General features: G+C 43.4%; 1 protein-coding gene across 3 annotated transcripts in view; it reads right to left on the reverse strand.

Annotated features, from left to right (window-relative positions):
* The window catches only part of LOC115176155 (zinc finger protein 236), a 92681-nt gene that overhangs the window by 24340 nt on the left and 41815 nt on the right, over positions 1 to 26526 (reverse strand). For all 3 annotated transcript variants that reach the window (XM_029735995.1, XM_029735987.1, XM_029736005.1), the window contains exons 14-21: positions 26058 to 26314; positions 22838 to 22939; positions 19499 to 19638; positions 18429 to 18538; positions 11811 to 11962; positions 9906 to 10082; positions 8158 to 8446; positions 1090 to 1193 (exon numbers count right to left, since the gene is read on the reverse strand). In XM_029735995.1, coding sequence (XP_029591855.1) covers positions 1090 to 1193; positions 8158 to 8446; positions 9906 to 10082; positions 11811 to 11962; positions 18429 to 18538; positions 19499 to 19638; positions 22838 to 22939; positions 26058 to 26314 — 1331 coding nt within the window. The remainder of the gene's footprint in view (positions 1 to 1089; positions 1194 to 8157; positions 8447 to 9905; positions 10083 to 11810; positions 11963 to 18428; positions 18539 to 19498; positions 19639 to 22837; positions 22940 to 26057; positions 26315 to 26526) is intronic.

The raw sequence follows: 26526 nt of genomic DNA on the forward strand, positions 1-26526 counted from the left end.
TGCAGGGAGAGAACAGAATGATAGCATTGTTAACGGTAGGTTTCTTCTTGTTTTCCCCTATAGTATGTAGCCCTAACAGGGCTTTACTGTGTACCACTGATTCTCATTATTTGACATAGTGGTAGGTTTGGCAATAATGTGGCTGAGGTCTGGGATCGAGTGAGGGCCGCCAGGGGTTTGTTTGGAGTGGGTGTTGGGTGTTAGGTCCAAAATGTGTATTGTGACTCTAGATTGATGTGAACCAATAAACTTTTGCCAATGATGTCCTGAAACAGAGAGTTTGAATGTCATTGTTCCATTGACGAACGTTTCGCACCTCCGTTCTGACTGGCTGACAGACGCCTTTTCCTCGATTTCTCCCCGAGAGTACCAATAAAACGAGTCACTTTTCTAATTACTGCAGTTCCAAAAGTTAATTCAGACGTCCCTACAGAGAATACTAATCCACAGCTCTTCAACAATAACTTGGATTATTAGACCTACTTAACTAATGCCTGGGCCTTCTCATTAATCATGGAGAGTGAGTGTGTCTGCTCCAGGGTCAGAGTGTCAAACCACAGTAATTACCGAAAGAGAACAAGGTGTGAAGAGATATCTCCTAATATCCCTTGAATAACAAAACTTTTCTGCTGCCATCTTGCGCCGGCGATCAAACCTACAACTCCGTCCCATAAATCACCGGGCACAATTACTCCCCCCGGCGCCGTTAGACGATAAGACATGCAAATGAGGCCGATTTAAATTTTGTTTATAATAAATTAGGACTACGTATCCAAGAATGTATAAACTGTTGTTTTTGAGTACGGACCCGCTTTCACTGCATTTACTGATTGATTTACATAATGTAACTCTTAAATCATGGATCAAAGTACACTACACCCACAGAGTTAGACCATATTGAGAACATATTGCAGCTAATGTAGTAACAACCCTAACATCACTTAAACTAATTAACAGGGACAGATCAGCCTGCGCTACTCCCACGGTGGCATTTGAACTAACGTTCCCCTCCTACTGTGTTTCCTCTGATCCCTCCCACTCCCTCTGATCAGATGGAGTGGAAGTACACGCTGTGCACTACACGCTGACCTGTGTGGGTCTTTACGTGGCAGTCCAGGGTGGACTTCACGGTGAAGTTCTTCCCACACTCGTCACACTTGTAAGGACGCTCTCCTGTGTGGATCCGGATATGTCTAGAGAGAGCGAGGGAGAGAAAGAGCGAGCGAGCAAGTTACTCATGAACATTCCTGTTAGAATGGAGAGCGTGTCAAGGGAACGCTTTAGGTTAAGTTTCAGAGTCTAAGAATTAATTAAAAGAAGTTAAATTAAAAGAAGATTAATTAAAAGAAGATTAATTAAAAAAAGAAGGTTCACATTCTTTTAATTAAAAAATACAGTACAACACACAATGCATTTCTCACCTGTGGCCATTCTGTTTTCCTACTTTAATTTGGCATGCTTTGTGCTTACCAAGACTCCCAGGAAATTAAATAACACCTGGATGTCTTCTCTCCTGAATTTGAATCTGCAAGTTTCAGGCACAAGGTCACTGACTCAGCAAAATGGTTAAGTTTACTCCCTCTCATAACCTGAGCAGGGATAGGTTTATTTTTATATGATGACATTTTTTTGCTGACAAAGCAGAACGTTTTCTATGAGAATGGGTAGCTTGTCAGGGTAACTTGTCTTTGTCAAAAACACGTCAGCTTTCTTGTTTTGATAAAAGAGCACCTTGAAATGAAGTGAATACATCTTTGTTGCAGCCATCCCCCTGGGGTGTTGCTGTCATTTCTCCTTGTTTTCGGTAGGCTTAGTGACTCGATAACTATATTAGGCTACTTTTGAAGGGCTTCCTAAATTAAAAGCTAAGCCTATCCCATAAATACTTCAATATGGCCTTGAGTTATGGCTGGTCGGGGGGGAGGGGTGCTGATTGATGAAGCCATAATGATCATTACTTAAGATCTGACAAGCTCATTACTTAATATCTTAATACCCCAATATAATATTCCTCGCCATTAATTGCAACCAAACTTTTATGGTCCAATAAAACCTTTCCTCTTGGTAGCAGAACATTTTATGCTCGGATTGCAATGAATGATGGACCAAAATTTCACTTACTAAAAGTTACTGCCCGAAAACACTGCACTAAAGAAATTAGCAGTTGATATGGCACCTCTGTCCATTTCATAGCAGTATTTTTTCTTCTTCTTTCAAGATGACTCCATAAAACGCTGGGACAATTCCAGCTGTCAAACTAGATCCTACCTCTCCTCACACAGCTCCGCTCATGTTAAGCGGAGGCCTCATTCCTTAAAAGGGGCAATCTGCGATTGCTATGCTCATGATATATACCCATTGATTTTTGAAGAACATCACATGCTTCATGAGCTTAGTTCAACTGTCGTACCCCATCAGAAAGCAAAATCTAACATTGTTTACAAACATTGGAGTAAAACAATGTAGTTGTAAAAAAAAAAAACTGTATAGCCTCAAAACATGATTTAAAATATACATTTGCAATATAAATGGTCAGTCCTTGCATCCAAACATCTTTCTTTGAATTTGAGAGTGGTTCCATTTCTCCAGCCCCATCACTCAGCCGTCTTACCCAAACAGCGATGGGGGACCGCTGTGTTATTGTTTGAACTGCAGATTGACGCTTTAAGAAACATTTCGCCTGTCACGCACTGTTCACACACCGGTGCAACACTAGTGCCAAACAAGAGGGAAATGAAGAGGGAAACAACTCATTTCTCCAGCGCCTGACGATGACAATCGTTCACAGGGGAGATAAAAAAATACAAAAATTGGCTGTTTAACAGCTTGTTTGGCGGTGATCTCACGAATGAACTCCCCAGTAAACACGTGTGTGTGTATTGGCAGGTGATAAGCACCCCAATAACACGAACCCTGTCAGCCAGCCTGTGAGTGCTGTGGGCTGTGTTAATAACTTCATATAGGGTCTATTGTGGAGCCCCTCTCAGAGCAGAGGTCTGCAGTGGAAACTGTTGTAGTGACTGGGAGGAGGGCTCTTCTTCTGGGAAAGAGGTTGGGTCAGGGCTGCAGTTTGGAGCCTGTTCAGGGTCCTGTAATTGGGCTCTTTGTAGTGGAGGGCTCTTCTGGGATATAGGATGGGCGTGGGTGGGTGGGAAAAAATGAGCTGGGCATTGCTCTTTGAGAGGTCCAGGAGGAGAGGGCGGCTGGAACGTCAAGGTAACTCTTCAACCGCTGGGAAAGACAATCATGACAGAATAATGAGAAGGAGAGAGTGAGAGAGAGAGGTGGAGATGGACGTAGCGGTGGACGCACGGGCTGGACTGCACCTGAACATGACTACAGAGAGGAGCCCCTCCCAAAGAGCTCAGAGAGGTGGGGGAAACTTCAACCCCAAGAGCAAGATATTCAGAGACACAGAGAGAGTCTGAGTCGCTCAGAGTCAGAGCATGAGGGGGAATAGGACCAGGGCCTAAACGAACACTATTTTGTTTATTTCAGCAGCCACGTTGTCGGGTAGTCAGGGCTCCACAGTGCAAGCATTTCACTCACATTCGCCAATAAAAAAAAAAGAGTTAGAAGTCAAGTATGATCAGATTTATAGCAAAATAAACGCTGCAGTAGCTGTTTTCAAAGTGTTTCTGTCATTTTGTTTCATAGCTGGTAGATAATCACACAAAGAACTACAAATCCTATAATGTCCTACCTCGCGCAACACTGCCCGTCTGGGGAGCTGTGTACACTGGGATTGAAGTGCTGTAGACTCATTTTTAGAAGTGCTGTGCACAAGCATACAAGTTGGTCTAATTTACATGAAAGTCTACTAAAGTAAGGCTTGTTTCTTGGCTATTTACATTATTTTGTTCACACACTAGGTTGTTTTTCAATGCTAGAGTTCGCTTCAACTGCTAGCGAAGACACATTTAAAAAATAAATGAATAAAAATATTTCACCAGGTAAGCTAGTTGAGAACAAGTTCTCATTTACAACTGCCACCTGGCCAAGATAAAGCAAAGCAGTGCGACACAAACAACAACACAGAGTTACACATGGAATAAACAATCGTACAGTCAATAACACAATAGAAAAAAAGAAAGTCTATATTGAGTGTGTGCAAATGGCATCAGGTGATAAGGCAATAAATAGCAAAGTAATTACAATTTAGCAAATTAACACTGGAGTGATAGATGAGCAGATGATGTGCAAGTAGAAATACTGGTGTGCAAAAGAGCAGAAAAGTAAATAAAAACAATATGGGGATGAGGTAGGTAGATTGGGTGGGCTATTTACAGATAGCTGATGTTTAAAGTTAGTGAGGGAAGTATAAGTCTCCAGCTTCAGCGATTTTTGCAATTCGTTCCAGTCATTGGCAGCAGAGAACAGGAAGAAAAGGCGGCCAAAGGAGGTGTTGGCTTTGGGGATGACCAGTGAGATACACCTGCTGGAGCGCGTGCTACGGGTGGGTGTTGTTATCTTGACCAGTGAGCTGAGATAAGGCGGAGCTGTACCTAGCATAGACTTATAGATGACCTGGAGCCAGTAGGTCTGGCGACGAATATGTAGCAAGGGCCAGCCGACTAGAGCATACAGGTCGCAGTGGTGGGTGGTATAAGGGGCTTTGGTGACAAAACGGATGGCACTGTGATAGACTGCATCCAATTTCCTGAGTAGAGTGATGGAGGCTATTTTGTAAATGACATCGCCGAAGTCGAGGATAGTCAGTTTTACGAGGGTATGTTTAGCGGGCATGAGTGAAGGAGGCTTTGTTGCGAAATAGGAAGCCTATTCTAGATTTCATTTTGGATTGGAGATGTTTAATGAGTCTGAAAGGAGAGTTTACAGTCTAGCCAGACACCTAGGTATTTGTAGTTGTCCACATATTCTAAGTCAGAACCGTCCAGAGCAGTGATGCTAGTCGGGCGGGCGGGTGCAGGCAGTGAACGGTTGAAAAGCATGCATTTGGTTTTCCTAGCATTTAAGAGCAGTTGGAAGCCACGGAAGGAGTGTTGTATGGCATTGAAGCTCGTTTGGAGGTTAGTTAACACAGTGTCCAAAGAAGGGCCAGATGTATACAGAATGGTGTCATCTGCGTAGAGGTTGATCAGGGAATCACCCGCAGCCAGAGTGACATCGTTGATGTATACAGAGAAAAGAGTCAGCCCGTGAATTGAACCCTGTGGTACCCCCATAGAGACTGCTGGAGGTCCGGACAACAGACCCTCCGATTTGACACACTGAACTCTGTCTGAGAAATAGTTGGTGAACCAGGTGAGGCAGTCATTTGACAAACCAAGGCTGTTGAGTCTGCCGATAATAATATGGTGATTGACAGAGTCGAAAGCCTTGGCCAGGTCGATGAAGATGGCTGCACAGTACTGTCTTTTATCGATGGCGGTTATGATATCGTTTAGTACCTTGAGCGTGGCTGAGGTGCACCCATGACCAGCTCGAAAACCAGATTGCACAGCGGAGAAGGTACGGTGGGATTCGAAATGGTCAGTGATCTGTTTATTAACATGGCTTTCGAAGACTTTAGAAAGTCAGGGCAGGATGGATATAGGTCTATAACAGTTTGGGTCTAGAGTGTCACCCCCTTTGAAGAGGGGGATGACCGCGGCAGATTTCCAATCTTTAGGGATCTCGGACGATACAAAAGAGGTTGAACAGACTGGTAATTGGGGTTGCAACAACGGCGGCGGATAATTTTAGAAAGAGAGGGTCCAGATTGTCGAGCCCAGCTGATTTGTACGGGTCCAGGTTTTGAAGCTCTTTCAGAACGTCTGCTATCTGGATTTGGGTGAAGGAGAAGCTGGGGAAGCTTGGGCAAGTAGCTGCGGGGGGTGCGGAGCTGTTGGCCGGGGTTGGGGTAGCCAGGAGGAAAGCATGGCCAGCCGTAGAGAAATGCTTATTGAAATTCTCGATTATCGTGGATTTACCGTGGTGACCGTGTTACCTAGCCTCAGTGCAGTGGGCAGCTGAGAGGAGGTACTATTATTCTCCATGGACTCTACAGTGTCCCAAAACTTTTCAGAGTTAGCTACAGGATGCAAATTTCTGTTTGAAAAAGCTAGCCTTTGCTTTCCTGACTGACTGCGTGTATTGGTTCCTGGCTTCCCTGAAAAGTTGCCCATCGCGGGGACTATTCGATGCTAGTGCAGTATGCCACAGGATGTTTTTGTGCTGGTCGAGTCAGGTCTGGAGTGAACCAAGGGCTATATCTGTTCTTATTTTTATTTCACCTTTATTTAACCAGGTAGGCAAGTTGAGAACAAGTTCTCATTTACAATTGCGACCTGGCCAAGATAAAGCAAAGCAGTTCGACACATACAACAACACAGAGTTACACATGGAGTAAAACAAACATACAATCAATAATACAGTAGAAAAATAAGTCTATATACAATGTGAGCAAATGAGGTGAGGTAAAGGCAAAAAAGGCCATGGTGGCAAATTAAATACAACATAGCAAGGTAAACACTGGAATGGTAGATTTGTAGTGGAAGAAAGTGCAAAGTAGAAATAGAAATAATGGGGTGCAAAGGAGCAAAATAAATAAATACAGTAGGGGAAGAGGTAGTTGTTTGGGCTAAATTATAGATGGGCTATGTACAGGTGCAGCTGCTCTGACAGCTGGTGCTTAAAACTAGTGATGGAGATAAGTGTTTCCAGTTTCAGAGATTTTTGTAGTTCGTTCCAGTCATTGGCAGCAAAGAACTGGAAGGAGAGACAGCCAAAGGAGGAATTGGCTTTGGGGGTGACCAGAGAGATATACCTGCTGGAGCGCGTGCTACAGGTAGGTGCTGCTATGGTGACCAGTGAGCTGAAATAAGGGGGGACTTTACCTAGCAGGGTCTTGTAAATGACCTGGAGCCAGTGGGTTTGGCGACGAGTATGAAGCGAGGGCCAGCCAACGAGAGTGTACAGGTCGCAGTGGTGGGTAGTATATGGGGCTTTGGTGACAAAACGGATGGCACTGTGATAGACTGCATCCAGTTTATTGAGTAGGGTATTGGAGGCTATTTTGTAAATGACATCGCCGAAGTCGAGGATCGGTAGGATGGTCAGTTTTAGTTCTACATTTTTTGAAAGAGGCATGCTTATTTAAGATGGTGAGGAAATTACTTTTAAAGAATGACACGACTGCCCTGGTTGCCATGGTAACCCCCTCCCTTAAATGAAAAATCCACCCAAAACCACTAATTCCTATAATTTACAGTGTTAAATAACAATATTATGTGAGAACAATATTTTTGTGAACAAATGTTTTATTTTATCGTTATAATAAGGTTGGTACCAACATATGAAAATTGATGTGGAAACATGGAAATCTGTTCACCATGTGAAGTAGCTAATTAGCTGTAAAATTGCCTAAACAAACTGCACTATCAATTTAGAAGTCTACAATCTCACCATGTTCAACCTGCAGTCTGACATTAACAACAGCACCATACAATGCATCCTGGACTGAAGAGGCAGACAAACAGGAGAAATGTGCTAGACCCGCTCTTAAATTACACATTTCTCCAGGTAGGAATTTTGCAAAAATATGATCAATGGCTCATTCGAAGACAACCCTCTCGGCCAGTATTTAAAATCTGACATGTATGACAGACGTTTTTGTGATCTAAAAGTCAAATTCCTATTAACTTCCAGTGTAGTGAGATGCTTCATACCAGACAAATTTCTGCCTGCTTGAACAGCGATAGCTCAGACACATGTAAACATGAAATGACCCAGGGAATCGATAGAACATCGCTCAAAATGGGTGAATCTTTCCTTTAAAGGGGCAGCTGAATTTTTTTGTCTCATCTGTGATATTTTTGATTAAAAGACTAAGGTCACAAAAAATGAAATAGCATTGGGCAATATACCACATCACTTCTTACTAGTAATACATTTCTTATTTTAGAAGCATGCTCCTCAGTTTTTGGGGGAAGGTTTTTGTGTAGTTATGGAGAAAAAACATTTTGGCTAGTTAAAATGAGTGGCTGGTCAATTTTTAAATCTACCTGCCACAGAATGGCTGGCGGAACAAAACCTTAGTTTCAGGCCCTGAATAGGACAGAGAAAGAGAGACAGAAAGTAGATGAAGAGAGAGCGAGAAAGAGCATATAAGAGTGTACAGGACAGAGGGAGACAGTTCTCCGACACTCAGCTCACCTGACGAGGTCGCTGGGCTTCTTGAAGCTCTTGGGGCAGAAGTTACAGCAGTTGGCGAACTTGGGCTCCGTCTCCAGCTCCACCGCCTTGTCCTTGATCTCGCTGATGCGGTCGCGCTCCGCCGCCGACTGGGCCAGCACCTTCTCTGACACTGACGCCTCGTCACCAGGGTCATTCTTGGCCAGCTCCTCCGCCTGCTCCTCCGTGAAGGTTATGATGTTGGCCCGGTTCCTTTTCATCACGGTCTGCTCGCCCTCCTCTTCCTCCTCGCCGTCCTCATCCTCCAGCCCTGCGATGGGAGAGACACATAGGAGGAAAGGATTCACATGCTTCTTAAGTGTCACTCAACATCACGCCCACAACATCACGCCCACAACTCGAACTCAGACCTGGGTCCATTTCAGATGCATTTCAAATAATTGCTGCTTGTCAATGTAAGCTTGTCAGGCAGAATAGAATCAAATAGAATATTACTAAAAGTGCACACTCTATATGGAAGCAGACCAGCTAAAATCAAGTATTTCAAATATTTGGAAACCGTATGTGACCCAGGTCTGCTTTAACTTTTATGTAATCATGGCTGATTGCCTTTTTCCAGGGGTGTCAAACTCATTTTTCCCAGGAGGCCAAATTCTTTCTTTGCAGAGGTCTGGAGGTCCAAAATGAAAATGGTGTATATTGCCTTGGTGTCAAAATCCACAAAAAACTTCACGAAAGCTGAATCTCATTTTATCCTCACTTTTCTGCCTGATGGTGAAGCATGATTCATCACTTCAGAGAACACATTTCCACTGCTCCAATGGCAGTGAGCTTTACACCACTCCAGCCTACGCTTGGCATTGTGCATGGTGATCTTAGGCTTGTGCGCGGCTGCTCGGCCATGGAAACCCATTTCATGAAGCACCCGACAAACAGTTATTGTCATGATGTTGCTTTCAGAGGCCATTTGGAACTCGGTAGTGAGTGTTGCAACCGAGGACAGACTATTTTTACGCGCTACGCGCTTCAGCGGTCCCGTTCTGTGAGCAGATGTGGCCTAACACTTCACGGCTGAGCCGTTGTTGCTCCTAGACCTTTCCACTTCACAATAACAGCCCTTCCAGTTCACCGGGGCAGCTATAGCAGGGCAGAAATTTTACAAACTGACTTGTTGGAAAGGTGGCATCCTATGACAGTGCCACGTTGAAAGTCACTGAACTCTTCAGTAAGGCCACTCTAATGATAATGTTTGTCTATGGAGATTGCATGACTTTGTGCTCAATTTTATACACCTGTCAACAACGGGTGTGGCTGAAATAGCCAAATCCAATCATTTGAAGGGGTGTTCACATACTTTGGTATATACTACATCTCTGTACTTATATAATTAAATGGAACACTGACCGATATGGCTGCCATTATCAGCAAAATCTAGAGCTAAAACAGATCTATGACACTAGCCACTAAATAAAAAAATGTATCGGTCACATACACATATTTAGCAGATGTTATTGTGGGTGTAGCGAAATGCTTGTCTAGTGTATATCTTTATGGCTATGTCCCAAATTCCTCTCCTTCCTCCCTAAGTGTGCACTTGTTCACTTCCCTTCACTGATTTGGAAGGACATGACTAGTATAAGAAATATCATAGAAACTCCTACTAGCCCATACCTCCATCAATCCAATGCTTTTAGATTTGTGGGAAGTAGTGAACGAATGCATACTTTAGGAGAAAGGAGATATTATTCGGACGCAGCCTATGTCTGTACCTCTGTCCACTTCGGCGTGGTCCTTCTTCAAGTGCTTCCTATACAGCACGTTGTTGCGGAAGCTGTCCTCACACATGTGACACTTGTAGGGCTTCAGGTGGACGACCATGTGGCGGTTCAGACTGCCGTTGGTGGTGAAGGAAGTGTCACACATGTTACACTTATAGGCCTTCACTCCTAGGAGCGGGAGCAAAGGAGATGGAAATATAAATAACCATATGTTTCATCAGTGTGTTGACCAATAAGGTTTGGGTTTCCCCAGAGGTGGAAAAAGTACCCAATTGTCATACTTGAGTAAAAGTGAAGATACCTTCATAGTAAAATACTACTTGAGTAAAAATCTAAAAGTATTTGGTTTTAAATATACTTAAGTATCAAAAGTCAATGTAATTGCAAAAGATATACTTAAGTATCAAAAGTATTCCTTATATTAAGCAAACAAACGGCACGATTTCTTGTTTTTTCATTTATTTAAGGATAGCCAGGGGCTAATTTTACAAATAAAGCATGTGTGTTTAGTGAGTCTGCCAGATTAGAGGCAGTAGGGATACCAGGGATGTTCTCTTGACAAGTAAGTGAATTGGACCATTTCCCTGTATTGCTAAGCATTCAAAATGTAACGAGTACTTTTGGGTGTCAGGGAAAATGTATGGAGTAAAAGGTACATTATTTTCTTTAGGAATGTATTGGAGTAAAAGTAAAAGATTTTAACAGTCACCCGAGTGGCGCAGCGGTCTAAGACACTGCATCGCCGTGCTAGAGGCGTCACTACAGACCCAGGTTCTATCTCGGGCTGTATCACAATCAGCTGTGATCGGGAGTCCAATAGGGCAGCGCACAATTGGCCCAGCGCTGTCCGGGTTAGGGGAGGGTTTGGCCGGGGGGGCTTTATTTGGCTCATTGCGCTTTAGTGATTCCTTGTGGCGGGCCTGGCACCTGCAGGCTGACCTCGGTCGTCAGTTGAACGTTGTTTCCTCCGACACATTGGTGCGGCTGGATTCCGGGTTAAGCGATTAAGCGATTCCGGGTGTTAAGAAGCGCAGTTTGGCGGGTCATGTTTCGGAGGACGCATGACTCGACCTTTGCATCCCGAGCCCATTGGGGAGTTGCAGCGATGAGAAAGATCAAAATTGTGGAAAAAAGTACAGATTCCCCCCCAAAAAACTACTTAAGTAGAACAGTTGAAGTCGAATGTTTACATACACTTAGGTTGGAGTCATTAAAACTCGTTTTTCAAACACTCCACAAATTTCTTGTTAACAAACTATAGTTTTGGCAAGTCGGTTAGGACATCTACTTTGTGCATGACACAAGTCATTTTTCCAACAATTGCATACAGATAGATTATTTCACTTATAATTCCCTGTATCACAATTCCAGTGGGTCAGAAGTTTACACTAAGTTGACTGTGCCTTTAAACAGCTTGGAAAATTCCAGAAAATGATGTCATGGATTCTGAAGCTTCTGATAGGCTAATTGACATCATGTGAGTCAATTGGAGGTGAACCTGTGGATATATTTCAAGGCCTACCTTCAAACTCAGTGCCTCTTTGCTTGACATCATGGGAAAACTAAAGAAATCAGCAAAGACCTCAGCATAGGTTGGTAAAAGTATGTGAATCCCTAGGCTAATGACTTCTCCAAAAGTTTATTGGAGTCAGGAGTCACCTAACCTGGAGTACAATCAATGAGATGAGATTGGAGATTTTGGTTAGTGCTGCCCTGCCCTATAAAAAAACTTGCGTTATTAGTTTAAGCAGACTGTGCTTGTCTATTGTTGTGACTTAGATGAAGATCAGATCAAATTTTATGACCAATCTATGCAGAAGTCCAGGTAATTCCAAAGGGTTAACATACTTTTTCTTGCCACTGTATGCAGGCAGTGCTGAGGTACACTGTTCTTACCTGTGTGTGTGTTGAGGTGGGACTTGAGGACCCCTGCTGAGACGAAGCATCGGCCACAAATGTTGCAGCAGTAGGGTTTCTCTCCAGTGTGGGAGCGTACGTGTTGCTTCAGATGGCTGGACTTCTTAAAAGGTTTATTACACATGGTGCACCTGGGGGGAATCAAACACACAGGTCGTGTTCATTAGGAATAAAACTGAAGAAAAAAAACAGACTAAAACAGCGAGGGATTAACTGACCACCAAAAGGAAACACTTATTTGGTCTGTTGCAAAACCCTTTCCATTGCGTGTCCTAATGAACACGACCATTATATAGAGACTGTCTGTTTTTGTCAATGAGATGTGTATCAATAAAGCTCCTATAAAGTCACAAATCATCAGTTAACAATACTGACAACAGGAATAATTTCAAAATTCCACCACCAATTCACAAAGCAAGTTGGGGTTTGTGAAAGTACATCAGACTTTTTGCGAAGAGTGGAATAATTGAAAACCAAACCTTTCTTTGGAAAGATCACTAACTCAGCCCTATGGCATCTGTTTGTGCTTTCTGTTTGGAAGGTGTGAGTTGTGGCTTGAAGCTTTAAAAATTGCAGCGTACTGCGGCGCAGCATGCATGGTGCAGCAAAATTCTATGGCACGTTATTTAAGTGTGAACCACTGGTACCACTGATTCTAGTTAGCGCTCGTTTGACTACCAGAGAGCATCTTTGAGAAGCATTTGATAGCCTTCAATAGTGGCTGTACTAGAGAATGCAGGCACGCGGGAGACCGGGGTTCAATTCCCCGATGGGGAGGAAGGAGTAGGCTGTCCTTGTAAATAAGAATTTGTTTATAACTGATTCCATGTGTGTTATTTCATAGTTGTTTCATAAATGTCTTCACTGTTATTCTACAACGTAGAAAATAGTCAAAATAAAGAAAAACCATGGAATGAGAAGGTGTGTCTAAACTTTTGACTGGTACTTGCTTATTTAATTTGATTAATATTATGTTGTTTCTATTCCAAGAAAAACGAAAAACCCTCTGGGTTTCCGTTAGAATGGAACGGAAAATATCACGATGTACAACGTGACTGTCGGGAGTACATTACTGGGCTATTTAGCTAAAGAATCCCCGTGTCGTGCGGGCACGCGGGAGACCGGTGTTCAATTCCCTGACGAGGAGGAAGGAGTAGGCTGTCCTTGTAAATAAGAATTTGTTCTTAACTGACTTGCCTAGTTAAATAAAGGTTACACTAAGAGCATAACATTTCTTCACCCTAATTTTCGAATTCTAGTCTAACCAATACCCAAAGAGATTCAGTGAAAATAAAAATCTCCTTGATTTATCAAGACCAGTCCCCGTCTCAGAGCAGCGCGAAACGGTGCGAAAATAGTTGTAGGCTATTGCTTCTAAATTAATAATAATAATCCAATTGTTTAAAAAAAATAACATTTTGGAGATGATTTTGTTTTCAAATAACGTAAAATGAGCGAGAAAAAGGCCAATCTTGAACATGGGGTGAGACATTGTTACTAATTGTAAATAAAGCCAGTTTATTATTTATTTCTGTTTTTAGAGGGAGAGAAACCAAAAACCCACAATCAACTCACGGGTCTCCCAGTAGAGGGCGGCACGGTTATTGAACCAGCATCTGTAGCAACACAGCTAATAATCCTGTCTTATACAGCGCCTGAGTGGCGCAACGGTCTAACATGACCGGTCGGGAGTGGCCTACAGTACTACAGTAAGAGCAAAATAATCCTAACAAAATAAAATAAAAACCTTAGCGTAACAACAGTTTTAGTAATACTGAAGTCGTCCACAATTATCAGTTTCCATTTAGGTTTATGTTGCCCATTCCTTGTCAGTTAGAGACACAGTAGGACTCAAAAGCATAATCAGTGCTCTAACTCCCCCCTTGCGCTGGTCTGGAGCAATGAAGTGGTGACGCAGGGTACTGTACTAAACCACAAATTACCTCTAAATCCCGCAGCATAAATCACAAAACGTTTAGTGGAGCAACCACTGTCTGCACAGCCTTTAGAATGAGACGGAGAGAGATAATCTCCCCATATATATGAGGTGTATGTGTGTACTTATCTAAACAGAATGTGGATTCTAATTTTGATACATATACAGGACTCCATACAGAGCATTACACCCAAACTGAAGTCACACTATACCACACACTATACTCTTTTCTCACTGTTAAAACCTTGGTCTTGATTACATCTGTGTCGTATGTGAAGGAGAAAGTTCAGTAGTTTACAATCTCAAATACACATTCCCCTTATCTATCTACGTCCTCCTTTCTCTTGTTTTGTCTATACCGCTAGTCGTTTCATCCTCGACATGCATTAATAATGCATTGTGCGCTGACGTGGTAGGGATTTTGTAAGTCTTATTTTTGCATCCGTTCTGAGTGCCATGGTGAACAACTGAGGGAAAACTGAATAAAAGCATGACGCATTACTCAGTCCCCTTCCCGTCCCACTCTCTGTTTCCACAACGCAACAACATCAGTGGCTAGTGTCCTCCGCTACATCTGACACACAAGCTGCCACCGTCACCTCGCCAGACATCTGACGCACAAGTCAGTCACAAAACAAAAAGCAACACAAGCTGCCACCGTCACCTCGCCAGACATCTGACGCACAAGTCAGTCACAAAACAAAAAGCAACACAAGCTGCCACCGTCACCTCGCCAGACATCTGACGCACAAGTCAGTCACAAAACAAAAAGCTTGGAGCAACACAAGCTGCCACAGTCACCTTCACAGATAGGAAGCTAGCAGAGTTAACTCATTGTCTGATTCCCAAATGGCAACATATGGGCCATTGTCAAAAGTAGTGCACTAGATAGGGGATAGGGTGCCATTTGGGACAGTTATTTAGTTGAGCAAATTCTAAATAAACATTATGTCATATACACACAAGATGGCACTGGAGAACAAGGCTGACGTTTGACACATTCCTAACCAAATTGTGTTTTTTTGTTAGTTTCTTTGCGTTGTTTGTAACTTATTTTGTACATAATGTTGCTGCTACTGTCTCTTATGACCAAAAATAACTTCTGGACATCAGAACTGCGATTACTCACCACGGACTGGCAGAATCCTTTTTTTATTTTTACGAGTCCGACGAGCCCAATGTGAACGACATACCACCTTCCCCCGGAACAGGCCCAGACCCTTGTCATTTGCGTGAAGAGAATGCAGAGGAAAAAGGGTCCAGAGGACGGCCTGCCTTCTGAGAATTCGTAGGCAATCGAATAAAACCCCACTTCCTTCCATTCTGCTAGCAAACGTGCAATCTTTGGAAAATAAAATGACCTACGCGGAAGACTAAACTACCAACGGGACATTCAAAACTGTAATATCTTATGATTCAAGAAGTCGTGGCTGAATGACGACATTATCAACATAGAGCTCGCTGGTTATCCGCTGTATCGTCAGTACAGAACAGAGGTGTCTGGTAAGAAAAGGGGCGGCGGACTATGTATTTTTGTAAACAACAGCTGGTGCACGATATCTAAGGAAGTCTTGAGCTATTGCTCGCCTGAAGTAGAGTACCTCATGATAAGCTGTAGACCACACTATTTACCTAGAGAGTTTTCATCTGTATTTTTCGTAGCTGTCTACATACCACCACAGACCGATGTTGGCACTAAGACCGCACTGAATGAGCTGAAAGCAAACATAAGCAAACAAGAGCAAACAAGCTCACCCAGAGACGGCGCTCCGAGTAGCCGGGGACTTCAATGCAGGGAAACTTAAATCTATCTTGCCAAATTTCTATCAGCATGTTAAATGTGCAACCAGAGGGAAAAAAACTCTGGATCACCTTTAACCACACAGAGACGCATACAAAGCCCTACCTCGCCCTCCATTTGGCAAATCTGACCATAATTCTATCCTCCTGATTCCTGCTTACAAGCAAAAATGAAAGCAGAAAGCACCAGTGACTCGATCAATAAAAAAAGTTGTCGGATGAAGCAGATGCTAAGCTACAGGACTGTTTTGCTAGCACAGACTGGAATATGTTCCGGGATTCCACCGATGGCATTGAGGAGTACACTACACCAGTTATTGGCTTCATCAATAAGTGCACCGTTGACGTCATCCCCACATTGACCGTACGTACATACCCCAACCAGAAGCCATGGATTACAGGCAACATCTGCACTGAGCTAAATGCTAGAGCTGCTGCTTTCAAGGAGCGGGACTCTAACCGGAAGCATATAAGAAATCCCGCTATGCCCTCCGACGAACCATCAAACAGGCAGAGTCAATACAGGACTAAGATCGAATCGTACCACGCCGGCTCTGACGCTCGTCGCATGTGGCAGGGCTTGCAAACAATTACAGACTACAAATGGAAGCACAGCCGAGAGCTGCCCAGTGACACGAGCCTACCAGACGAGCTAAACTACGTCTATGCTCGTGTCGAGGCAAATAATACTAAAAACATGCATGAGAGCACCAGCTGTTCCGGAAGACTGTGATCATGCTCTCCGCAGCCGATGTGAGTAAGACCTTTAAACAGGTCAACATTCACAAGGCCACAGGGCCAGACGGATTACCAGGACGTGTACTGCGAGCTTGCGCTGACCAACTGGCAAGTGTCTTCACTGACACTTTAAACCTCTCCCTGTCCGAGTCTGTAATACCAACATGTTTTAAGCAGACCACCATAGTCCCTGTGCCCAAGAACACTAAGGTAACCTGCCTAAATGACTACCACCCTGTAGCCTTCACGTCTGTAGCCATGAAGTGCTTTGAAAGGCTGGTCATGGCTCACATCAACACCATTATCGCAGAAACCCTAGACCCACTCCAATTTGCATACCGCCCTAACAGATCCACAGATGATGCAATCTCTATTGCACTCCACACTGCCCTTTCCCACCTGGACAAAAGGAACAACTATGTGAGAATGCAGTTCATTGACTACAGCTCAGCGTTCAACACCATAGTGCCTTCAAAGCTCATTAATAAGCTAAGGACCCTGGGACTAAACACCTTCTTCTGCAACTGGATCCTGGACTTTGTGACGGGCCACCCCCAGGTGGTAAGGGTAGGTAACAACACATCCGCCACGCTGATCCTCAACACAGGGCCCCCTCAGGGGTGCGTGCTCAGTCCCCTCCTGTACTCCCTGTTCACTCATGACTGCACGGCCAGGTACGACTCCAACACTAGCCGTTTGCCGATGTTTGCCGATGACACAGTAGTAGGCCTGATCACCGACAACGTCGAGACAGCCTATATGGAAGAGGTCAGAGACCTGGCCGTGTGGTGCCAGGAGAACAATCTCTCTCTCAACGTGATCAAGACAAAGGAGATGATTGTGGACTACAGGAAAAAGAGGACCAAGCAAGCCCCCATTCTCATCAACGAGGCTGCAGTGGAGCAGGTTGAGAGCTTCAAGTTCCTTGGTGTCCACATCACCAACAAACTAACATGGTCCAAGCACACCAAGACAGTTGTGAAGAGGGCACGACAAAGCCTATTCCCCCTCAGGAATGGGTCCTCAGATCCTCAAAAGGTTCTACAGCAGCACCATCGAGAGCATCCTGACTGGTTGCATCACTGCCTGCTATGGCAACTGCTCTTCCTCCGACCGCAAGGCACTACAGAGGGTAGTGCGTAAGGCCCAGTACATCACTGGGGCCAAGCTTCCTGCCATCCAGGACCTCTATACCTGGCGGTGTCAGAGGAAGGCCCAAAAATTGTCAAAGACTCCAGCCACACTAGTCAAGCGGTACCGGAGCGCCAAGTCTATGTCCATGAGGCTTCTAAACAGCTTCTACCCACAAGCCATTCGACTCTTGAACATCTAATCAATTGGCTACCCAGACTATTTGCATTTGCCCCCCCCCCTCTTTTACACCACTGCTACTCTCTGTTGTTATCATCTATGCATAGTCACTTTAATAACTCTACCTACATGTATATATTACCTCAACTAACCGGTGCCCCCTCACATTGACTCTGTACCGGTATCCTCCTGTATATAGTCTCACTATTGTTTTTACTGCTGCTCTTTAATTAATAGTTACTTTTATTTCTTATTTTATTTCTTTAACTGCATTGTTGGTTAGGGCCTGTAAAGTAAGCATTTCACTCTAAGGTCTACACCTGTTGTTTTCAGCGCATGTGACTAATAACATTTGATTTGACATGTCTCGCAATCAAAATGGTCACTTTATCAGGGGTCAATAACAGCAACGGAGGAGCGATTCTGATAGTGTTAACTTAATTTTGCATTCCTCTGTGTCGACTGCTAATGCTGTTACAGCCCTAGAGCACAACTTTTGATAAAGGTGCATAACAGTGTTATCTGCTGACGAGCCGGGAACAATGACAGAAAGTAAATGCATCCATTACTTGCCGTAAATTATAGGCTCGCTGTCACTTACAGACATTTACATTTTAGTCATTTAGCAGAGGCTCTTATCCAAAACGACTTACAGCAGTGAGTGCATACATTTTTCAAACTTTTTCTTTTTGTACTGGTCCCCGGGGGGAATCAAACCCACAACCATTGCGAGCGCCATGCACTACCAACTGAGCCACACAGACACACACACACCGCAGACACACACATTGGACAAACACACACACACACACCTGTAAGCCCTCTTGCTGTTGTCCTCGCTGTCATCTGGGTCCTGGTAGTCTTGCGTCTGGTCAGACAGCTGGAGGTCTCCTTGGCTAGCCTCCTGGAGCAGGCCACTTGTCTAAACAGAAATATATGCAACCATTAATTAACTACATTGTGATTAAATCACTGAATACAAAATAACTACTTGACAATATGCTATACAGTCTATTTGAACTGACTACTTCAGGCTACATTTAATTTTGTCGTTTTTGGCTTGATAGAACACCCGCTAAATTAGGGTGGCAAACAGGTTCTAAGACGGCTTCTACCCCCAAGCGATATGACTGCTAATAGCCAGAATGCTAAATAGTTCATTAATGTTACCCAAACTATCTGCACTGACTTTATCTTGCACTGACCCTACGCACACTCACTAGACTTTATATACACACACATCACACACTACACTGTCCCTCCCCCACACATCCCTCACTCAAACACTACATACGCACACACGTAACAGACTTTTAGACACACAATTTTCTGCTGCTACTCTGTTCTTTATTTTACACTTATTATTATCAATCTGGATGCATAGTCACTTTACCCTGCCTTCATGTACATATCTACCTCAAGTACCTCGTACCTCTGCACATTGATCTGTTACTGCTACTCCCTGTATATAGCTCCACATTGATCTGGTACTGGTACTCCCTGTATATAGCTCCACATTGATCTGGTACTTGTACTTCCTGTATAGAGCTCCATTCTTGTGTATTTTATTTATTTTGTGTTAGTTCATATTTTATTTATTATTATAATTTTAAAAAACTCTGCATCGTTGGGAAAAGTTTGTAAGCAAGCATTCCACTGTAAAGTCTACACCAGTTGTATTCGACAGGCGATTAATAAAATTTGATTCGAAATTTCCCAAAGTCCCTGGGTTTTTCAGAAATCCCTATGGGAGGGTTTACTGAGAACTTGGGGAAATTTTGCAACCCTACTCTACATAGAGCCAATGCCACGCTATGATGGTGAGATGGAATCCCCCTGTGGAAGGTGTGGAGGTAGAGGCTGACGGTGCTGGATTCACCACCTCTTGGCTGGGCACATGGAGCAGGTTCTGGGGATGGTAGCTGGAGGACAGGGCCTGAGACTCCAGCGTGCTGGAGTCCTGTAGCTGCTGCACCGTGGAGAACTGGGCCTGGGGATAGCCCTCTGCGGTGATGGTAAAACCTGCAGGAGGACACAAAGGGGTACAGTCAGCACTACAGCATACAATGGGTTAACCCTGTATGAGAACTTAAGGAACCCTAGCAACTCTAAAGGAGGATGTACAGTGCATTCGGAAAGTATTCAGACTACTCCTCTGAATTTTTCCACATTTTGCTACGCCTTATTCCAATGTATTAACTTTTTTAATTTAATTTACTTAATTTAAAAAATTCTCAATCTACACATAATACTCCCACAATGACAAAGCAAAATCGTTTTTTTTTTTTTACATTTTTGCTAATTTACATAAGCATTCAGACCCTTTGCTATGAGACTCAAAATTGAGCACGTCCTGTTTCCATTGATCATCCTTGAGATGTTTCTACAACTTGATTGGAGTCCACCTGTGGTAAATTCAATTGATTGGACCTGTCTATATAAAAGGTCCCACAGTTGACAGTGCATGTCTGAGCAAAAACCAAGTCATGAGGTCGAAGGAATTGTCCGTAGAGCTCAGAGACATACATTTTTCGAGACACAGATCTGAGGAAGGGTACCAAAAAAATTCTGCAGCATTGAAAGTCCCCAAGAACACAGTGTCCTCCATCATTCTTAAATGGAAGAAGTTTAGAACCACCAAGACTCTTCTTTTGGGGACCTAGTGGCGCAGCGGTCTAAGACACTGCATCGCAGTGCTAGAGGCATCACTACAGACCCGGGTTCGATCCAGGGCTGTATCATAACTGGCCATGATCAGGAGTCCCAAAAGGCGGCACACAATTGGCCCAGCGTTGTCCAGGTTAGGGGAGGGTTTGGCCGGGGTAGGCCGTCATTGTAAATAAGAATTTGTTCTTAACTGACTTGCGCAGTTAAATAAAGATGAAATAAAAAATACAATAAAATTAGAGCTGGCCGCCCGGCCAAACTGAGCAATCGGAGGAGGAAGGGGAAAGGGGAAAACCTAGTCAGTTGTACAACTGAATGCCTTCAACTGAAATGTGTCTTCTGCATTTAACCCAACTCCTCTGAATCGACGAGGTGTGGGAGGCTGCCTTGTTTCACATCCACGTCTTCGTCGCCCGGGGAACAGAAGGGCCTTGGTCAGGGAGGTGGCCAAGAACCCGATGGTCAATCTGACAAAGCTCCAGAGTTCCTCTGTGGAAATGGGAAAAACTTCGAGAAGGACAATCATCTTTGCAGCTTTATGGTAGATTGGCCAAACTGAAGCCACTCCTCAGTAAAAGTTACATGACAGCCTGCTTGGAGTTTGCCAAAAGGCACCTAAAGGACTCTCAGACCATGAGAAACAAGATTCTCTGGTCTGATGAAACCATGATTGAATTACTTGCCTGAATGCCAAGCATCACGTCTGGAAGAAACCTGGCACCATCCCTACATTGAAGCATGGTGGTGGCAGCATCAGGATCGAGGGAAAAATGAACGGAGCAAAATACAGAGAGATCCTTGATAGAAACATGCTCCAGAGCACTCAGGACCTCAGACTGGGATGAAGGTTCACCTTCCAACAGGACAATGACCCTAAGCACACAGCAAACAATGCAGGAGTGGCTTCGGGACAAGTCTCTGAATGTCGTTGAGTGGCCCAGCCAGAGCCCAGACTTGAACCCGATCGAACATCTCTGGAAAGACCTGAAAATAGCTGTGCAGGGACGCTCCACATCCAACCTGACAGAGCTTGAGAGGATCTGCAGAGAATAATGGGAAGGGTCTGAATATTATGTAAATGTGATATCAGTTTTTATTGTTAATACATTTGCAAAAATTTCTAAAAACCTGTTTTTGCTTTGTCATTACGGGGTATGTGTGTAGATTGAGGGAAAAAAACTATTTAATCAATTTTAGAATAAGGCGTAACAAAATGTGGAAAAGGTCAAGGGGTCTGAACACTTTCCAAATGCACTGTATACACATGTGGAGGCTTGAAATCGAAGGACGGGCTCACTGTCATGGCTGTAAGGGAATGAATGTGTTTGATACCATTCCATTCATTTTAATTCCAGGAATCTGTCCTCTGATTTTTCCCCCCAACAAGCCTCCACTGGTACACACTTTGCACCTTAGAATAGATGAATTGATTACACAGATAGAAGTGGATTTGAAAAGCCTATTATGGATAAACCTCACATTCAGCACCACAGCACAAAATGAGTTAACCCTGTATACCTGTATATTTGGCTAGAGGCTAGAGCCTTTGCCAAATTAGAAGAGTCGGAGGAGGATATTAATTAATTACTGCAAACATGACTAAAAGTGTGATTGGAAAAGTTAAACCAAAGCTAATTAAGGATTGCTACGGCTCACCCTCCTAAAACGCGCCATTAACAGACTGATGCTTCCAGAGCCCACGCCGCCAGTCTGCGTGCGTGCGCATGCGTGTGTGTGTGTGTGTGTGGGGGGACAAAGACTGTGCAGGAAACTTTCTGTGCCTACGCCACCAGTCGGATTGTCTTAGGGTGTAAATTAGGGGACTCTCTGAACCACACAGTCATTCATTAAAGCTCCACTCACTGATATTAATGAATGGCCACGATTCATTAAATACTGGCAGACGGCAGAGAGAAGTTCTAGGAATTTTCAAATAACTCCTTACTTTCCTTCTTGAAAAGAACATGAGAGGAGAGGAAATGTATAGAAGTCCATCTCGTGGAGTGCCACGCTAATGAGAAACACAGACACGCATACAGACACAGACATCAATATCCGCCCTGCTGTTGGTCTATGGTTTATTTATGACATCAAACTTTCTACTTTAGCAAAACTGTACAGAGTACAGGAGGCCTAGGATGAGGCGGGAAACCTGTCGAAAGACAAAGTGTTTTACTGATTAATGCACCTCTGTAGTAGAGCATACTGCTGTGGGCGATAGAGGCTGGATGCAATCATCACGGAGACAAAAGGTTAAGCTACCCATTGTGAAAATTAAATATCTGATGTGCCAAGCAGATGCTTTCTGACAGTCCTCGCTGTAAATGGGCTCTTCTCAGCCAGAGGTCAGAGACAACCATGGCGTTATCCATTACACTGGATTCAGAGTCGCGGGCTGCCAACGTGTGTGTGTGTATGTGTGTGTGTGTGTGTGTGTGTGTCAGTGCATAATTTACCCCAGGTTAACTCACAGACATTGTTAAATGTTCTGAGAGAAAGGTTCGTGTGCCACCACCATGCAGGGGGTGTTTTTGTGTGTGCGTGCATTAGTTACCTTGAGTAAGTGCTTGCTGGTCAAAGCCAGGCTGTGGGAGGGTCTGCGTCTCAAACTGGCTAATATTCTGAGGCAGAGCATGCTGGGTAGTCACAAAGGTGTCTGGAGTCCGAGGGGGAGAGATAAGAGGACAGAGGAACAAAGCAGGTTAGTCTGGCTAAACTGTATAAATTAAGGCCAAAGGTCCAATGTAGCCGTTTTTATCTCAATATCAGACAATTACTGGGATTTTTGTCCAATTAAAATGGTCAAAAAGAAACAAAACCAAAAATACTGTAGCTTCTTTGCAAAGAAAAATGTCTCAAGCAAGAAAAAAATTAAATACATTTTTTGTTAGGACTTGTATGGGAATGATTTGAGTGGGGAGGGGAAAACAAACAAATGTGCAGTTATAGGCAGAGAGGTTTGGAACTCTTTCTTATTGGTCTATTAACTAATTTACTGAATGGTGATGTCATGATGGACGATGATGGTATTTTCAAACAGTACTTACACTAAAAGAGCATTATCTTCACTTTCACATCTTCACACTATTATTCCAACCTCAGAGTGGAAATATACACTACTGTTCAAAAGTTTGGGGTCACCGACATTTCCTTGTTTTTGAAAGAACAGCACATTTTTGGTCTATTAAAATAACATCAAATTGATCCGGAATACAGTATAGACACTGTTAATGTCGTAAAAATTTTTTTTATAATAATAATATAATAATAATAAATATATATATATAAAAAACTTTTATTTAACTAGGCAAGTCAGTTAAAAACAAATACTTATTTTCAATGACGGCATAGTGGACTAACTGCCTTGTTCAGGGGCAGAAAAACAGATTTTTACCTTGTCAGCTCTGGGATTTAATCTTGCAACCTTTCGGTTACTAGTCCAATGCTGTAACCACTAGGCTACCTGCCGCCCCAATGACTATTGTAGCTGGAAACGGCAGATTTTTTACTGAATATCTACATATCAGCAACCATCACTCCTGTGTTCCAATGGCATGTTGTGTTAGCTAATCCAAGTTTATTATTTTAAAAGGCTAATTGACCATTAGAAAACCATTTTGAAATTATGTTAGCACAGCTGAAAACTGGCAGCTTCATTAAATAGTACCAGCAGAATACCAGTCTCAACGTCAACAGTGAAGAGGCGACTCCGGGATGCTGGCCTTCTAGGCAGAGTTGCAAAGAAAATGCCATCTCTCAGACTAGGCAATAAAAAGAAAAGATTAAGATGGGCAAAATAACACAGACACTGGACAGAGGAACTCTGCCTAGAAGGCCAGCATCCCGGAGTCGCCTCTTCACTGTTGACGTTGAGACTGGTGTTCTGTGGGTACTATTTAATGAAGCTGCCAGTTGAGGACTTGCGAGGTGTCTGTTTCTCAAACTAGACACTAATGTACTTGTCCTCTTGCTCATGTGTGCTCCGGGGCCTCCCATTCCTCTTTCTATTCTGGTTAGAGCCAGTTTGCGCTGCTCTGTGAAGGGAGTAGTACACAGCGTTGCACGAGATCTTCAGTTTCTTGGCAATTTCTCGCATGGAATAGCCTTCATTTCTCAGAACAAGAATAGACTGACGAGTTTCAGAAGAAAGTTCTTTGTTTCTGGCCATTTTGAGCCTGTAATTGAACCCACAAATGCTGATGCTCCAGATACTCAACTAGTCTAAAGAAGGCCAGGTTTATTGCTTCTTTAATCAGGACAACAGTTTTCAGCTGTGCCAACATAACTGCAAAAAGGTTTTCTAATGATCAATTAGCCTTTTAAAATGATCAACTTGGATTAGCTAACACAACATGCCATTGGAACACAGGAGTGATGGTTGCTGATAATGGGCCCCTGTACACCTATGTAGACATTGCATTTTTTTTTAAACTGTCATTTCCAGCTACAATAGTCATTTACAACATGTCTACACTGTATTTCTGATCAATTTTATGTTATTTTAAATGGACAAAAAAAATGTGCTTTTCTTTCAAAAGCAAGGACATTTCTAAGTGACCCCAAACTTTTGAACGGTAGTGTATATATATTTATTCACTCCACAGGCATCAGTGAATCAAATCAAGAGGTTATCTGTTCTCTCTGTGAATGGGTCGGGGGTTACCTCATGCATTTAAGCCTTTTTTTAAACTGTTAAAGGACATTCCGAAGGCTGAGAGGACAAATACTAATCTAAATCACATACAATCGTAAAGCTAGGGTAAGTTTATTTTTTATTTTTCCCTCTTTCAGTTCACTTTTCTTTTACTCACCGTAAACTCTTGAGGTTGAAAGGTGAGTGTAGCAATTTTAATGAGGTTTGAAGCTTGACCTCTGGCCCGGTTTCATTTGTTGTGCTATGCTCTTCTCTCTTTGTTCTGAGGTTAAATATAGTATATGTTGGAACTGTTTTAAAAATTAAAGCTACAAGGTCAAGGAGGTGGTTACGTCAGTCACACACCATGAATCCTAATGAAATGTATCCAAAAACCCATTGAAATAACAATTCCAAGAAAGCCATCAATAAGAAAATAGGTTTTTGAAGATCCAGAATTGGGATGGAAATAGCGTTTGAGTAATGGACAGATAAAAAGTCTTGAAAGAGTGAAATAAATGGACACACTATTTGGAGTGGAGGAAAGAATAGAGATGGAGGAGTTATACAGACGGACGAGACACCCAGATTTTTGCCCTTTGCTATCTTAAAGGAGTGCCATTTAGAAAGATTTGATATTCAAAATATTAATAAGATTCCATATTCAACAGTTCCTTGCTTTATTTGCTAACGCAGTTGTAGCCAACCATTGTCCCTGAAAATGAAACACCTTGCCACGTAGACTGGCCAAATGAAAAATACAATCTAAGATCAAGAGAGATGGGTGGAGAGCAAGACTGTATCTCCGTAGAAATGTCTGTTGATGTTGGGAAGGGTTCAGACACCTAAGGGTGGATCACTTTGTTCACATCATCCTTTGTACATCCAACATAGAACTACGTGGATCCCCCATTGAAAGTTAGAGGGCTGTGGCAGCAGGCCTATAACGTTATGGCATGATTGGCATCAACATTAAAAGACTATGTTTGAGATCAACTACAAAGTATATTGCCATCAGACTGCACAGAATCACTGATCCTCAAATCCCCATGCGTCCCTAATAACAACGTACTACGTGTTCAAGACCAGTGAGTCTGTGCCTTGTCCAAACTGATGCTCTCTAACACGCTGGCACTCTTACCCTCTTCCTGGCCCAGGGGCTGGTCACTTAGCTGGGTCTCCAGCGACACCTGTTGGCCGCCGTCCACCACCTGCGCCTGGCCCAGTCCCAGCATGCCCTGCTGCTCTGAGCCCACCGTGGGAGGAGCCTCCTGCTGTAGGGTGCCATCCTCCAGCTCCACCTGCAGGTTGTGGGTCACGGTGGTGCCATCCATGGGGTCGTCCAGCGTCGAGGGCTCTGGGTTCAGCTGTTGGTGGAGCTGCTGGGCCAACTCATACCTGAGAGGGGGAATGGGGAGGTGGATTCAGGTTGTTTACTACTTTGATCTACAAAACAAACAGAAATCAGCCATTTTTTATGGAAAGATTTGACATCTAGAGACTTAGAGTTGAAAGTTTAAATTTCACACAAATGTCAGCAACATGACAATAACCAAATTGGGAGAGCGACACTCTCGCTAGCCACTTAGCTAGCCAGTATTCCTGATGAC

This window comes from Salmo trutta, chromosome 3 (genome assembly GCF_901001165.1).
Source record: "Salmo trutta chromosome 3, fSalTru1.1, whole genome shotgun sequence".
Classification (NCBI taxonomy): domain Eukaryota; kingdom Metazoa; phylum Chordata; class Actinopteri; order Salmoniformes; family Salmonidae; genus Salmo; species Salmo trutta.